The following is a 17,618-nucleotide window of genomic DNA, read 5'->3' as shown; positions in this document are numbered from 1 at the left end:
CTTTCCCAGTCCATAAAGTGGCCTTCTTGACCACATCACTCCACTACTCAACACATTCCAGTGGCTCCCTGGTACCTCCAGGGTCAAATACAGACTTCTTTTACCCATTATCTGGCTTCAGCCTTTGCCAGGCTTATTATACGTTCCTCTCTTTCCAGTCATACTGCCAGAACGTCCTGTTCCTCAGAAACAACACTCCTATCTACAGTCTCCAGGCTTTTGTACAGGCTGTCACTCATGTCTGGAATGGAGTCACTCCTCATTCTGCCTCTTAGACTTACTAGTTTCTTCACATTATCCATCACATCTTTCCTGATTCCTCCTTCCTCCCTGAAAATTACATTGTGTTTATGGATTTGTTGGCCATCTTCACTGCATGTGGCCACTGTGCCTTGGCCTCCATCCGGCTTTAGCTCATCCAGGCAGACCCAGATCCCTCATGCTGCTCTTCGGCCACTTTCATGCCTTGTCACCCCCAAACAAATGCTCTTTCTACCCAGCTTTCCCACTCTGTTTGTGTGATTCAACACTACCATTACTGGTGGAGACATTGTAGTTGGTTACCATCTCTGGGATCATTCACCATCTCTGGGACTTCCCAGGCCACAATTCTCCTCTCTGGTTGCCACTTCCTCTGTGTGATGTTGTTCCCTATGAGAATATTAGAATATGAGCTCCTTAAAGATTTGGGCTGCCTTATTTTTTGTATTTTTATGTCTCACACTTGGCACAGTGTCTGGAACAGCCTGAACATTTAATTTTTTTTGGAGGGGGGGAAGATAGGGCAATTGGGGTTAAGTGAATTGGGGTCACACAGCTAGTTTTGTGTTGTGTCTGAGGCTGGATTTGAACTCAGGTCCTCCTGACTCCAGGGCCGATGCTCTATTCACTGCACCACCTGGCCTCCCTTCAGCCTGAGCATTTAAGAAATGCTTTTTAATTGATTCGTATATGATTTATCTACTTGTGTTTGTACATGTTTATCCTTTATAGAATTCAGTAATAATGACAACAACATTTATATCTCACTTTAAGATTTATAAAGCCCTTTATATATTGTTGTGTTCTGTTAGTTGTATCCGACTCTTCATGACCCCATTTGGAGTTTTCTTGGCAAGGATATTGGAATGGTTTGCCTTTTCATTTTCCAGGTCATTTTCCAGATGAGGAAGCTGAGGTAGATAGGGTTAAGGGACTTGGCCAGGGTCACACAGCTAATAGGTACCAGAGGCCGAATTCCAGCTCAGGAAGATGATCTTCCTGACTTCAGGCCCAGCTCTCTCGCCACTGCACCACCCTGCTGCTCCACTTCATTCATGTGTGTGTGTGTGTGTGTGTGTGTGTGTGTGTGTGTGTACACACACACACACACATAAATATATAGCTTGACTCTGGTCATATAGCTAATAAGAGTCCAGGATTCATATTCACATCTTTACTCTAGGCCTAGTCCTTTCTTCCTCTTTTTTTCTTCCTTTTCTTTTTCTTCATAATCATCATTTCCAATACCTAGCATAGTATCTGGTACATAATAAGTAAATTATCAACACTTATTGAGTGATTGACTTCTTCCCTTGGTTTTTCATTTACTACAACTGGAGAAACAGTAACTCTTTATCTGAGATTTAGTCACTCGTTGATTTATCATGAAATACTTCTAGAATATTCCAAAAAATCTGAAATTTCATTGAAGTGGGCAGGCCTTCTACCTATGCAGAGCTGCTTTAACAAATGGTTTCAGGACTTGTAACAAAATAAAGGGAAGCATCCACTGGGGAGTCTGCCATTGATGAGCCTTCTTAAGCTGCTATGGGCTTTGTAAAACCTCTGCCCAGCTGGCATAGCTTCAGAGAACTAAGGATCCCCCCCATGCTGTGATGAAGCTTTAAAGTAGGGCTTTGGTGGAGGAATCCTGAAGTAATGATACAAATTTCAAAGATGAGAAGAGGATACATTCATTCCCAAAGCAGGTGTAGAGCATTGTAGCAAGCAATGAGAACATGGAAAAGTTACAAAAGTCACAATCCCTGCCCTATGGGAAGCTGGCGGGGACAAAATACACACGTGTGAAACGGTGACTGTTGTATGCTGCCTAGTCTAGCAAGGGCAGAAAGGAGCGGCCTGTGTGGTGAGTACCCCAGAAATCCCATGAAAGGAGATGTCAGCGTGGACTGGAATAGACAGGGAAGGCTTTCTGGAATAGTCTGAATTTGCCCTGAACCCCAAAAGCCAATAGAATTGTCAGAAGAGGAGTATTCCAGGATAGGGAAAGTGAAGCCCCAGAATGAGCTTATTTGGAATAGAATCAACAATTCTTTATTTTACTTAATTTATGTACAGTTTTATTTGGTTTGGGAAGAGTGGACTATAATAACCATTGAAAAAACATTTATTACATGCTTCCTATGTGCCAAGTACTGTGCTGAGCCCTAGGGATACAAAAGACAGTCTTTCCTCTCAAGGAATGCATAGTCTAGTGAGGGAAGCAACATGCAAACAACTGTGTCCAAACAAGCTTATGGGCAGGATAGACTGGTGATCATCACCAGAGAGAAGGTTGGGGAGGCTTTCACAGCAGGTGGGATTTTGACTAGAACTTGGAGGGAGCTGGGGAAGCCAGGAGATGGGGATGAGGAAGAGGATTGTGGGCATGGGAGACAAGTACAGAGTCCCTTTCTCGTACTTATTGGTGTGAATAGTGTATTCTTCTCATTTTACAGATGAGAGAATTCAGAATGAATGCCTTGCCTGAGGTGACACAAGTAGTACATGGCAAGTAAATTTGAACTCAGGTCCTTAACTCCAGGGCCCATCCCATGCTTTGAGTGCCCCCTATATCTTCGTTCCTCTAGGTTAAATGTCCCGAGTTCCTTCAGCTGAGCCTTATATGACAGGCCTCTAGTCCTTCCCTTAACTGCTTGTTTCCCTCTGAATCCTCTTGATTCACTTTATTAGCAGCCTTGCTCAGATGTGAAGCTCTGGTCTAGGGAGGGCTTTCTCCTATACCACTCTGATAACATTAAGTCACAGTGACATACTTGACCTTGTTCACAAATATAAGGCTAGAATTTGGGCCAGTACCTGCATCTTCTGCACTCTAATGTGCTGTACACTCATGTTTATTAAGGAGGTAGGAAGGCAGCGCTACTGGATTGAGGCTGCCTTCAGAGTCAGGGAAGACTGGGTTCAGGTCCCATCTGCATGACCCTGGGCAAGTACTTAACCTCTCAGTATTCCAGGCAACTTTCCAAGACTGTAACTTACAGAAAGCTGCTCATCTGCCTTGGTAGAGGGGCCTTCATCAAAGGAAATTGCTTACATCAATAAAGTCTTATAGACAAAAAAAGGTGCCAGGTATTTTACTAGGCTCTTGGGATATAGAGAAAAAAATGCAGCTGCCTGCCTGGCTTCTCTGGGAGCTTACAGTCTACTAGAAGCAAAGGGAGCAGCATGTCCCTAGATGTTCCAGCTGCTCATAGGTGGGATATACAAGTACTGTTAGTGGGAGTGGGAGGAAGACAGTGGCCGCTGGGGTGGGAACTGGGGATCAGGATATGCCTCGTTCAGGAGGTGACAGTTAAGAAGAACCTTGAAGGAATCTAGGAATTCAGAGGAGTGGAGTTTGTTCCAGGCACATTGGATGCCTTGTGCAGAAGTTCTGAGAAGGGATAAGGGATGCAAGGAGGCCAGTTTGGCGGAATATAGAATGCACCAAGAGGAGTCATGTTCAGTCAACCTGGAATGGTAGTGTGGACCTAGATATGGTTTATTCTTGGGGCGAGAGGGAGCTACTGAAGCATCTTGAATAGGGGAGTGACACAGTCATATCTGTGCCTTAGGAAGATGTGTTTGGCAGTTGGATGGAGGCTGGATTGGAGAGGACAGAGACTGGAGTCAGGGCACCAAAGCCAAAGTGCTTGTGTGGAGGTGGTGGGAGCCTGAATAAGGGCTTTTCTGTATAGGTAGAGAGAAGGGGATGGAGGTTATGGATGATGTGGCTGCAGATTCCGTGAGATTGGATATTGTCGAGGGAATGGGAAGAGTCAAGGATGGCTCCAGGGTTGTGGCCCTAGCTGACTAGTGTGATTGGGATGTCCTCACCAGAAAGGGGGACATCATTGAAAGGCCCAAGGAGAAATAGCCTTTAGATCATTGTAGTTTTTTTTAAGCTACTTGTGTTGTTGGCACATCTATTATTTGCAAAATGCTTTATAGCTTACTAAGTGCTTTCATTTAAATTATCTTAATTTTTTTCATTTTTACAACTATCTTATAAGGTGTGGGGGGGGTTAGTCTCATCTGACAGATGGGGATACCAGGGTTCTAAAATGTTAAGTGAACTATCTAGTAACAGATAACTACTATAGTGATAGTGTTGCTGGTGATAGAACTCAGTTCTTATGACTCCTAATCTGTTGATCACACTATATCATATATGTGATATAAAAACTAAAAGGAAACTTGTATTAACCATTTAGTTCAACAAGTTAGTATGGTTAGGGTTCATTCGTAGTATAGATAGATGAAGTATTTATTGAGCATTTTGTGTCAGATGGCATGTTAATTGTTGGGGATACAAATAAAACAAGACAGCTTCCAACCTTCTGACAGTCTTCACCCTTTACATTGTAATAGGAGAAGACAACAGATGAAGAAGGAGGTAGGGAGAGAGAGGGAGAGGGAGAGAGAGAGAGAGACAGAGGAAAGAGAGAGAGAGATAGGGAAAGAGAGAGAGAGGAAAGAGACAGAGAGAGAGAGAGAGGAAAGAGAGAGAGAGGAAAGAGAGAGAGGAGGAGGAGGAGGAGGAGAGGGAAAGAATGGAGAAAAAAGAGGGAGAGAGTATGAGTGTTGGTGTGTCTAGGACTAAGTGAGAAAAGGCGTAGCTAGGGTCCTTTCTAAAATGATGGTCTTGGGTGAGGAAGCCACCAATCATGAAAGCAGTACTAAGGGTAGAGGTTTCAGGGGGAATGGGAAGGGACAAGGTGGCAGGTGAAGAGGAGGAGAGAAGTCTGGAGAGAGAGTATAAGTATGTGAGGTGAAGCATGGGTGGGGTCCTTCCTAAAATGGTGTTTGGGTAGTTTGTTTTACACAATGGGAATCCCCCCCCCTATTTCCTAATACAAAACAACCCGAACATCCAGACCCTTCCATAGGTATATCCCTTAACCCAAATCATATACCTCAGAACAGAAACAGGGGGATCAGATAAGAAAATGATAATGGATCAGTGTAACATCCCCATCCAAGTGGATGTTCCTTCAAGTTCTAGTGGGTAAATAGTGTCATCCTAGTATATAGACTCAGAAAGTTCCAGTCAGCCTTCCAGTGGTTTCTTGTTCTAGGCCCTGCTTTTAGGCATTGAAACAGTTCAGTACATGGAATTATTTAGTCTCTTCTTGAACATTGTCATAGAGGGAAAGAACCCATGCCATTTTACTTCAGCTCACCGAACAGTTCTTACCTCTTCCTCTGTATTCTCAGGGTGCTCAGTGCTAATAAAAACATGAAGAGCAACCATTTCTATCAGGGAGCTTACTGTCTAATAGGAAGAAAATGACTTGTACAAATAAGGGAGAGATTCAAATAGTTTCCCATACTAGGGTTTCATCATCCTGATGAAAAAGCTGTTCTGGAACAGTCATTCACTATTGGTATAAACAGCCTTCATCTGTTTAAAGACAGAAGGTGCACTCTTCCCAGCCCCCCACCCCCATACAGCTAAAGCACCCTAATTCCTTTAGATTTTCCTTTAAGTCATTGAGCTAATTTGCTCAGACAAGTTTGTTAAGTATGGTTCAGTAATTAAGTATGGTTTCATTAGGATAAAAAGTAGAGTTTGAAAACAATGGGAAGATAATTAGTCTTTGAAACGTGGTCAAAATGATTTCGCTCAAGTTGGGGCTAGGATGGATGCAGCAGTTCTTTCTTCACATACCTTTTGTATAGTTGATGGTGAAATCAAAGGTTACTTCCATATTTTACCCAGTTTCCTTAAATTAATCAGTGAATGGGGCACCGCATAGTGCACTCTTGATTGAGACCAGCCAAAGTCATTCTAGATTCCTTGTCTTTCAGACTACTAGAGGTAATGGTGGAAAGTTTAGAACACATCACCACTTAAGCTTTCACAGGATTAGCCTCAAGCCAGCCAGCTTCTCTAGTCTGTCTCAGGGAACATTCCCTATACCATCTCTTTTCCAGTTGCTTCCTTTTCTGTTATCCAATTTTATTGTTTCCCCCATTGGATATTTTTTTGTCATGTGGCAGCAGAATGGGATATACAGGTACTATTAGTGGGAGTGGAAGGATTGCAATAGATAGCAACTTCTGCTTAACACCTTATTTTTCCTCTATCTTGTTGCTATAATTGTATCCTTGCTATCCCGTTCTTCAGTTGACCTCATCAGTGGCTGCTTTGGATGTTTCTAATCTTCCAAACAGCTGACAAATTGATATTCCTAAAGTATAGATCTAACTGTGGGACCCTTCTTTCTTAATATACTCTAGTAACTCTCTTTTGCCTCCTAGTAAATAAAAATTCAGTTTGACTTTTAACTTTTCTTGTCAGCCAGTAGAGCTGTACGGTCAAAATAACAGGGACTTTGGAAGGTGAGAATACAGGATTAGCTGCTGCTTTTGTCTCTTCTGCCTGTGAGAAATTGGGTAAAACACTTCACCTTTCTGGGCTCCAGTTTCCTTTTCTGTAAATGAGGAGGCTGGATAAGATGGTCTCTTAAAACAAAGTAGATAGAGAGGCAGGACCTAGCAGTTGGGAGAATCTGGAAAACCTTTCCTGGGTAAGTGGTGCTGGAAATGTGCCTGAAATAAAGAGAACAGTTCTCTGGTGGAGATGGGAAGCGAGGACTGGCCAGTACAAAGCCTCAGAGGCACTCAGATAGAGGACTGTGTGTGACAGAGACAAGATCCATGGAGCTGGGACTTCAAAGAGTATGGGAAGGAGAGTGTTTAAATGAGGACAGAAAGATAGGGTGAGGCTAGTTTGTGAAGAGGCTTCAAAGAGTGAAGAGAGGGAATTTACATTTGAGCCTGGAGGCAATAGGGAGCCACTGGAGTTGATTGAGTAGGGGAGTGACATGATCAGATCTGTGTTTAAGAAAAACATTTTTTTTGTGGCAGCTTTGTATGAGATATACAAGAGTGGTACCATACTTGAGGAAGTGAAACTGATTCTAATCTAGATGAGACCCTTCATTAGATGAGGTCCTTCATTAATATGGTGACGTTGAGTGGAGATCAGGAGGTTAGATGCAAAAGAAATTGTAGAGATAGAAAAAGAACAAGATTTGGCAACTGATGGATAATCAAATAAGATGGAGGGAGAATGAGAAGTTGATGAGGCTACAAAACCTAGGAGCCTGGAAGCTGTTCGTGACTGAAATGTGGTTTGTCCTTCATCCTCCAAGATGGCCATAACATTAGGAAGGTGATATCATGACTTGTAATTGACTTTGACTTATGTGAGGGAGGGCTGTGCAAAGTCACCAGCCTCACTTTCTCCTCTGAAGCCATCTGGGTCCAGTGATCCAAATCAGGATGACAGGAAATGACCCCAGTGCAGTGGGAGACTTTGACCTTCTTAAACCAAGGTCTTTCCCAGGTCTCAGTTTGACTGAGGCAGTGCCCACTCTGTGATTAATGACTACCCATGTTTCCCCGATAATAAGACACTGTCTTATTATTGTTTTGGACAGAAAAACACCAGAGGGCTTATTTTCAGGGGAGGGCTTATTTTAATGAACATTGACAGCAATTTTAATAAACAGGTAAATGTGAACAAAAAAATGTACCTTTATTCAATAAGCAAATCACTGGGGAAGAACAGGATGATGCGCTCACTGCTGCAGCTCTGATTGGATGCAGCTTGGAGCGTGGTGTGCGTTTCACGGGGCGGGGGGGGGGACGGTACATACAGAGGGTATCCTAATGTAGCGTGTAGCGCAGGGGATCACCTTCACTACAGTGGCAATTTCAATAGGGCTTATTTTCGGGGAAGGGCTTATTTTAGAGGAATCTTACACAGTAAGGGGAGGGCTTATTTTCGGGATAGGTCTTCTTATGGGAGAAACAGGGTAGGTAAGAAAGGAGGCAAAGAATGACCTCTTTTACCTGGTTAAAAACAATCAATTTGGGAGGGGTCAGAAACAATTGCTATTTACATTCACTCTGAGACCTCAGGGCCCAAACAGAGACCCAGTGAGGCTTGGGCTGGGACTTGGGTTGGCTCATTCCTGAGAGCCAGAGTGATTTAGGTTTAAGGCATGGTCCTTAAGGACTGAAATAGAGAGGTTTGGAAGAGAAGAGGGTTTGGAAGGAGTAGGAGCAGTAGAGGTGGGTGGTGGGAGTCATCTAGGGTTGAAGTTGGTATAAGGTGAGGGGGTAAAGGATTTGATAGTAGAGGACAGTGTAGGCTTGAGATGAGGTCAGAGCTGGGGTAATGTACTGAGAAAGTACTGATTGATGGAAACATTAGAGGTCATGATGAGGGAGAAGAGCTAGAACAGAGGAATATCAGAATTTTTGTTGGAGGAAAAGAAACGTGTGTGGGTAATAGTGGTGTAGAGTGTGCGACCATCCCTGTAAGGGGCTGAGGTGGAAGAGTAGGTCAAAGGGGTAACTAGGTGGCACAGGGGAGAGCATCAGCCCTGGAGTCAGTAGCACCTTAGTTCAAATATGACGTCAGACGCTTGACACTTAGCTGTGTGATCCTGGGCACAACTGCCCTGGGGAAATAAAAACAATGGCAGCAAAGTAGATTTGGGGAGGTTGGGAAGTCAGGGAGCTTAAAGGATCACTGACCTGAATGTTGGAGTCTTCTAGGATAAGGACAGGAATTGCAGAAGAAGAACATGGTGGGCCAGGTGATGAACTCCTGGAGAAAGGAAGGAAGGTGCCCTGACCACTGGTACCCAACAGCTACTGTAATTGGAAATGGGTGGGAGACTTTAATAGAGGAACTTCAGAGGGGGAGAGCATGCCAGACGATGGTGGATAGCAGTTATGGACACTCCTATCACTCTGTCTTTAGCACTGTGCTCCTGCCTTTCCAGGCTTAGAGCACGTTGCTCTCCTTCACTAGTCTTAAGGTCTAGCCATGCTGGCCTTTTTGTTGTGCCCCAGAAACAACACTCCAGCCCTGAGTTTGGGACCTCCACACAGGCTGGGCTCCATGCCTAGAACACCCTCCTCCCTTTCCTTTGCCTCACACATTCCCTGGCTTTTTTTTAGCGCTAAGCTAGTGTGACATCCTCACAGGAAGCCTCTTCTGCCCCATCCCCATTGCCCTCCTCCGAAGTTGATAGGTTCTTGTTGAATTGAATTGAATGATCAGATTGTTATCCCAGGTCAAGTGTAAATGAATTCTTCCTCACTTGAAGTCTTCCAGTAAAGGCTGGATGACTACTACCCCAACTTTGGTTTAGAGGGGAACAAGAATTTCACTTTGGGTTGGACTTAGTAACCTCTGAAGTCTCTCCAACTTTAAAATTCTCTGATTTCTTATAGGCCAAGACTTCAGTCAATCAGTCATTAAATATTTGTTATATTCTTCCTGTGTGCCAGGCACCATGTTAAGTGCTGGGGATACAAAAGGAGCAAAAGACAGTTCCTGCCCCCAAGGAGTTTATAATCTAATGGAGGAGACACCATGCAAGCAGATTTTTTCAAAGCAAGCTGTATACAGGATAAATAGGAAATAATTAAGAGAGCTAAGGCACAAGAAGTAAGAAAGGTTGGGAGAGGCTGCATCACGTAGAAGGTGGGATCTTAGATCTTGAAGGAAACAACAGGAGTCAGTAGATGGGGTTGAGGAGGGAATGCATTTCAGCCATGGGAGACATCTGGAGAAAATGCCCAGAGCTGAGAGATGGAAGCTCCTGTTCATGGAACAGCTGGGAGGCCAGTGTCATTGGATCAAAGAGAATGTTTCAGGGAGTGAGGTGTCAGAAGACTGGAAGGGGCGGCTAGATTGTGAAGGATTTTGAATGCCAAACAGGACATTCTATATTTGCCCTGGAGGTAGTAAGGAGCCCACAGGAGTTTATTGAGTAGGAAGATGATATGGTCAGACCTGTATTTTAGGACAGTCCCTTTGGTGGCTGAATGGAGGATGGATTAGAGTGGGCAGGAGGCTTGAGGCAGGCAGACCCACCAGCAGCTATTGCAGTAGGCCAGGTGTGAGGTGCTGAGGGCATGGAAGGGGTGGGGGGGGGTTGTTTTCAGGAAACGAGGGAATGTATTCAAGACATGTGACAAAGGTGAAATCAATAGACCTTGATAACTTGAATGGGGGTGGGGGGAGTGAGAGACAGTGAGGAGTCCAGGATGGCTCCTGGGTTGGGTGCCTGAGGGCCTGGGAGGATGGTGGTGCCCTTGGCTGTATTAGGGAAGGTAGGTAAGAAGATGAAAGTGTTTGGAAGGAAAGAGAATGGGTTCTGAGGATCTTATTTTTGTTTTTGTATTCCCCCACATTTAGCACAGTATTTTGTATTCAGTAAGAATTTAATAAATAAGTGTTGGTTGTAATGAAAAGTTGCCCCACATTCCTTTAAAACACCAGTGTTAAAAGTCTGTTTCTAGTCCACACCCAGAAATTCATCATTATTCCTTTAATTTTGCTTCCTCATAGTTTGGTTTTGTTGTTTGTCACCAGAGGCATAAATCTAGCTTTTAGAGCGATGAGAAGTAATACTTAAGAAAAATTTGCTCAGTTTTAGTTGCTGTTTGAGAAAGTGGGTTAAAAAAAAAACTCAGTGTTTTATAGAAAAGTTAGCTGATAATATGTGTCATTATTGATACTCTAGAGAGAAGAGGATACAGAGTTATATTTATTTTGGACACCTGATGACAAAAAACAAACAAATAGGAGCTGGTGTCTATAGATAAAATTCATGCTTCAAAACTGTTCAGCTGATACAGTTCATTTGAATTTCTTGCCCCTCCATGTCCCCTTCCCCCAACCAGCTGTAATGTGGAGATCAAAGGGCTACAAAATTAAATTATGAGAGGTTGAAGTAGTAGGAACCTTGAAATAGTAAGAACTCTTATTTTACAGATGAGGAAACTGAGGCCTGTAGAAGTAATTTGCCTAAGATTACTCAGCTTGGAAGTATCTGAAGGTAGATTTGATCTCAGGGCTTCCTGACTCCCGACCAGTATTCTATCCACTATACCTGCTTCCTCTCTAAGTAGTTGTCAGTTGGTTACATTTTGAGGTTCTAATAAAGTACATAAGCAAAGTACTTTAACAAATTGTAGTTTTGTTCCCTGAGCTGATGCGTTTCCTAGTATGTGTCTGACCTTTTAAATACTTTCCCCCCTTTCAGTGTAAGAGTAGTGAAGATGGAGAAACCACTGTTGTCGTTGAGAAGGACCATTTCATGGATGATTTCTTCCACCAGGTAAGATGCTTAAAGGAACAGACAGCTTGGGAACATGTTCATATAGGCCAGTTTTTGTAAGTGTGCAGTTCTCAGGTGTGGAGAATATAGGATTTTGACAAGTTTGTGTTTGAATGAAAACTGTAATCAGAAATAGTAATAGTTAATATGGGGAGAAAATGTGGATTTTACTGTTTTTACATCACTCAACCTAAGTAATATTTGATCAGACATACAGTTTCCATCTTTTTAAATTAAACCTTTAAGCAGATAATTTAGCTTCATCAAATATCAAGGAGAGGTATGTCAACTTGATTTTCCATTTTTCTGGAAGCTTTATTTAGTTTTAATCATATATGAAGGACTAATCAGACTTCTTTTTTGAAAGAATCATACTATATTGGAATACATTGAATTATGGTTACTCCCATTATTGTATTCATAGATATTCATTATTAACACCAGAGGTACCAATCTTCCACAATACGCGCATTTCCTGATATATGTGAACTTAATTACATATTGTTTCTAGTATCATTTCATTTCAACCCTGTAGTTCCTATTTTTGCATAATGAGAGCAGGAAATTAAATTAAGAATTTAAAGGTATCAAAATAAGGATGACTTAGTTTGAAATTAAAGTGGACTAGAAAGTATTTGATTTCCTGATTTCACTTTTGCACTCAGCTTCCACAATGCACTGCTTTCTTTTACTGCTTTATTGCTACCTATTAGTAATCTAATAGTGAGTTTCTTGTATCTCCTTTGTAAGGTGTGTAATGTAATGCCAAGGAAAGGCAACTTCCCAAGGTTCAGAATACCAGCATAGGTGCTCTCCATTTTATTCAGTGACAAACCAAGAACAGAGAAGGTCAAAACATGACATCATTCCAAATACAGCATTTACTAAGCGAGATTAAATAATCTCCAAGTACTACCCCACCCCAGGACCTTCCAATCATTCAATCAATTACAAAGTCTCTGTTCTAAATACTTCTCCACCCCTAGGCTATACCTTAATTTAGTCCACCACAAAGCCCCTCTTCTCAAATGGAGATTAGTTTCCAAACATAAGGTCAAAAGTTCCCCACCCCTGGATCACAATTGAATCTACCCCAGAGTTACATCAATTTTAAACATGGCACTTAATACCCAAATGAAGGTCTTTTCTTCATCTTGACACGAGGCAAGTTCTCAGCAATTCCTGGGAACTAATTCCTGGGGAGACAAGGCTCAGCAAGGCCACAAGATACATTGCCAGTCTCTTCATCAATTCATCCTCTGTCTGTAGAACAGTCCTAGAACCCCTGAAAACATTAGCAAAACCCTCTCCCAGGATTTCTGTAAACATACAACCAGAAAATCCTTCTTCAGGGCTTCTGAACCAACAGAAAGGTTCCCAGACCCCTGCAACAACAGCACTGTCCTTCACCAGTGGACAGTATTCACTGTCTGCAGGACAGTCTCAGGGCTTCTTAGCGAACAGCCAGGTTCCAGGACTTCTTCAACAGGACTGTCTTTCACCAGTGGACAAATCTGGCAAAACAACATCAAAACAGACAGACAAAGTACCAGCAAAACAGCCATGTCTCCTCAGTCCTTGGCAGCTCAGGGGGCAGTTCTCAAAAGTCCAGGGCAATTCAAAGCGACCACCAGCAATTCTCTTAGTCTCTCTCCCTGCTTCCACGTGGGTGCTGCTTCCAAAAAAGGTCTTCCGCCTCTCTCGTGTCTCCAAATCTACGTCACCAGCTCCTCCCAGTTCAGGACTTTCTTTTCACATCAACAAGTCCATCCCACAGGTGGGATTAACAAGCTCTGGGTTTTAACACAATCAATTTGAAAACCAAGCCAATACAGGGGAATCTTTAATTGCCATTACTATCACAGGTGTCATTAGTATGTTGGGCTTTGTTCCTATTGTCTGTGAATCTAAGTGATTGGCCCCAGTTGTTTGTTTTGAAATACATTTCTTGAAAAGAAGAACCTCATACATCATTAAGCTTTGCTGTTATATTTCATTGAGAAGATGCATTAGTTCATTGAATGCTGTTCACTTGGAGTCTTTTTTGGGAATAGATCTTTGCCATCAGTGTGAAGGATACAAAAATATGATCAGATTATCACTAGATTATGAAATTGTTAGTTTAACAGTAACTAGCTTTATAAAGTGAACTCTTATTCTAATTTGATTGTGAACTAAATTGACTGCTCTTAAAAAAATCATCACTGAGATTAATGTAGAAGAGATATTTATTATGGTAGATGTCCATTTTACGATAATGCCATTTAGGTTTTAAAAATATTATAGCACACTGCAGAAGAGAAAGTTGTGATTTGAAAGAAATTCAGTTTTAGTGAATATAATTTGTAACAGGAATGGCTAAGAGTCTGTCTTTTGTTAATAATGAATGTGAGTTAATGGCATATGGTTGCACTGCAGTCACTCTGAGGATGTTGATATGTAATCCTTAGGTCTGCACCTAGTTATTGCTGCATATGATGGTACAGGCAGAGTTAATAGAAAATTTTGTTAATATTTCCTCTGATGCAAGCTTACAATTGCATTTTCTTTTGGGTGTGAGTTGTTGAGTTAGCATGAGCTTGTACATGAAATACCTTGAAACTATCGTTGCTTTTATGTAAACTTTTTTTTTAATGGTAAATTTTTGGAAAGTATATGTATTTACTTTGTTTTTATATGAATAATAAAATTAGTGTGCACTATTTTTTTTTTTAAGCAATCGAGGTTAAGTAACTTGCTCAAGGTTACACAGCCAGTTATTTCTGGGTGTGGTGCTGAGTATCTGAGCCCGGATTTGATCCAGGTCATCCCGACACTGGAGTCAGTGCTCTTACTCGCTGAGCTACCTGGCCACCCCTAAGCAATTGGGATTAAGTAACTTGCTCAAGGTTACACGTCCAGGTGTTTCTGGGTGGGTGCTGAGTGTCTGAGCCCGGGATTCGATCTCCAGGTCATCCCAGCACTGGAGCCGGTGGTCTTACTCGCTGTGCTACCTGGCCGCCCCTAGTGTGCACTATTAATAAATGAAGGAGTATAGAATGCCACAAACTATATATGAAATTAGAAATACCATCAAGGCCTAAAGATCTGTGATTTCATCCACTTGAGTGCTTTCTCCTCCAATGGATATCAGAGTCCTTTCTTGCTGACCTTGTAGTCTCTTCTTAACTTTGGGTTCTTGGAGGTTATTCCAGTGGAGTGCAAACTGTTGGAGCAGCTAATAACCTCAAAAGGCTTTCAGAACTGGCTCTGGGATAGAATGGCTGTCTCCTGTCTAGAAACCAGCCTGGAGAGAGGCACATAGAGGGAAGCTCAGCACCCAAGCCACTTGGGGGTTTTTAAAAAAGTGACAGTGACCCATTTGACAGATCCTCCTTGGTTTTACTTCCCCACAGTGGCGGTGGTAGAGAGATAGCATGGGGCAGTGGGAAGAGCGTTTGATTTGGAATCTGAGGACCAGGGTTCAAATCCTGGCTCTGTGGGCCTCAGTTTCTTCCAGTGTAAAATGTGGATGACTCCTGCAGTCCTCATTGGCTCTCAGTCCTGAATCCTGTGACCTTAGACAACTCACATCATTTCCCTGGGCCTGTTTTCTCATGCATAAAATGGGTCTTGGATTTGATCCTCATGGTGGCTCCTTTCCAGTTAAATATATGATACTGTGACCTTAGGAAATGATCTTCTTGAGTTCCTCTGGCATATGAACTGTCCATCATCTAGACACCAGATTTCTAGTGATAGTCTTTCTGAATTTAGCTGATCTTCAGAGGACAAGGCCATTGCTTATTAACTAGACTTACACCCAAAGCATCTTCGCTTTGTTGGCCCTGGTCATCGCCTCCTTTCTGCAGATATAACCTTCAAGAACACAGCTAAGGCATAGAAGTAGGACTTTGGTGTAGGAAATTACTGTCATTGAAAATAAGCAGAACTGCATGTTTGAATATTCTCCATCACATGAGTTTTGGAAGTGAAACTGATCCCTCTTTTAAATAGAGGAAGCTACTAAGCAAAAACACTGACTAGACAAGCCGTCTCATGACATGGTGCCAGACTGGAAACCATGCGACACGAATGTTAATGTGAATGATTTATTTAAGTGATTCCTATGAAGTGGGTGATATGAAAATTAATAGTGCTTTCTCAGTTCATCAGTCAGATCATGATTGACTGTCCTCAATACATTTGGCTCAAACTTGATAAAGAATAAATTATGTATGGAAACACTGAGACTAATTTGGGGGAATTTTTAGTAAATATGTACTCTTAATTCACTTCTCAGTACTGATGGTTGTGCTGCCTAATATATTTGATTGAAATGACTGATTTCCTCCTTGAACTATGATGGTCAGTAATACTATATATGGGCAGCTAGGTGACTCCTTGAGCTTGGAGTCAGGAAGACTTGAGTTCCAGTTTGGGCTTCGATACTTAACTACCGTGTTTCCCCGATAATAAGACCTATCCCAAAAATAAGCCCTCCCCTTACTGTGTAAGATTCCTCAAAAATAAGCCCTCCCCCAAAAATAAGCCCTATTGAGATTGCTACTGTAGTGAAGGTGATCCCCTGCGCTACACGCTACATTACGGTACCCTCTGTATGCACCGTCTCCCCCCCCCGTGAAACGCACACCGCGCTCTGAGCTGCATCCAATCAGAGCTGCAGCAGTGAGCGCGTCATCCTGTTCTTCCCCAGTGATTTGCTTGCTGGTGCCATTGAGAGCAGTGTTGCGGAGGAGAGCTGAGGCAGTACAACATAAGCCCTCCCCTGAAAATAAGCCCTCTGGTGTTTTTTTCCCAAAAAATTTAATAAGACAGTGTCTTATGATCGGGAAAACACGGTAGCTATATGACTCTGGACATGTCACTTAATGGCTATTTGCTGTGCTTTCCCCATCTGTAAAGTAGGAATAATACACTTTCCTTCCAGGGTTTGTTGTAAAGTGCTTAGCACATAGTGTGAGCTCTAGAAGAGTTAGCTGTTATTATTGTTATCTGATCCTTCACTATAAGTCATATTTCATCCCAAATTGTGAAATGCCTTAAATAGTTTGGGCTGGTCACTGATGTTGCCTCAGCCAGAAGAGAAAAAGAAAATGCACTGACATTTCTCTTGTCCTTTTAAATCAAAGAATATCAATAAGGAAAGTGAGAAAGGGGCCTTTTATTTCTCAGGTTAACTTGAAATTTTATTTTTTGAAATACTACATGTAAAAATGTATAGTAAATTTTAATTTACCAGCCTCTCTTTTTCCAGGTTGAAGAGATTAGAAATAATATATCCAAAATAGCACAGATTGTTGAAGAAGTAAAAAAAAATCACAGCATCATCCTCTCGGCACCAAATCCAGACGGAAGTAAGTGACTGTATTTTCGACTAATAATCTTCTGAAAAAAATACATAGGATTAATTACTTTTTTTGAAGTAGTATTTAATTTATCCCAGTTGTATTGGGAAAGGGGCAGTGCCAATCAAGGCAAAAAAAAGACAATTTTTACTATTCATTTTTATAAGATTTTGAGTTCCAAATTTTTCTCCCTCCCTCTCTCCCCTCTTCCTTAAAATGGTAAGCAATTTGATATAGGTTATATATGTGTAGTCATTAAAACGTATTTCCATATTAGTCACAGTTATAAAAGAAAAAACAGACCAAAAGGGAAAAAAACATCAAAAAAACAAAGTGCAAGTGACAAAAGTATGCTTCGATCTACATTCAGTGTCCATCAGTTCTTCATCTGGATGTGGATGGCATTTTCCTTCCTGAGTCCTTTGTACTTGTCTTGGATCATTGTGCTACTGAGAGGAGCTGAGTCCTTCATAGCTGATCATCACACAGTGTAGCTGTTACTTAAATGTATGATGTTTTCCTGATTCTGCTCATTTCTGTGGTTGTCCAGTCATTAGCCATGTCTGACACTTGGTGACCCTGTTTGTGGTTTTCTTGGCAAAGATGCTGGAGTGGTTTGCTGCAGCTCATTTTACAAATGAGGAATTAAGGCAGACAAGGTTAAGTGACTTGCCCAGGGTGGCAGTGGCTCATGAGGAGAGCCTTCCTCATTCCAAGCCCAGTACTCTGTGCACTGTGGCGCCACCTAGCCGCCCTGCAGTATATCTACCGTGTGTGTTTTTTTTTTTTTTTAAGCAATTGGGGTTAAGTAACTTGCTCAAGGTTACACAGCCAGTTATTATTTCTGGGTGTG

The 17,618-nt window shown here is 42.1% G+C and overlaps 1 protein-coding gene across 2 annotated transcripts in view; it reads left to right on the top strand.

Moving 5' to 3' along the window:
• LOC138166865 (syntaxin-2-like) overlaps positions 1–17,618 on the top strand; it is a 51,783-nt gene that overhangs the window by 10,885 nt on the left and 23,280 nt on the right. For both annotated transcript variants that reach the window (XM_069095729.1, XM_069096478.1), the window contains exons 2-3: positions 11,343–11,417; positions 16,675–16,774. In XM_069095729.1, coding sequence (XP_068951830.1) covers positions 11,343–11,417; positions 16,675–16,774 — 175 coding nt within the window. The remainder of the gene's footprint in view (positions 1–11,342; positions 11,418–16,674; positions 16,775–17,618) is intronic.

This window comes from Petaurus breviceps, unplaced genomic scaffold (assembly GCF_028583685.1).
Source record: "Petaurus breviceps papuanus isolate PSGF00001 unplaced genomic scaffold, PetGlider_PUasm1.0 100, whole genome shotgun sequence".
In the NCBI taxonomy this organism is placed as follows: Eukaryota; Metazoa; Chordata; class Mammalia; order Diprotodontia; family Petauridae; genus Petaurus; species Petaurus breviceps.
The sequence above is the reverse complement of the archived record's forward strand: the minus strand, read 5'-3'. Positions and strand labels throughout refer to the sequence as shown.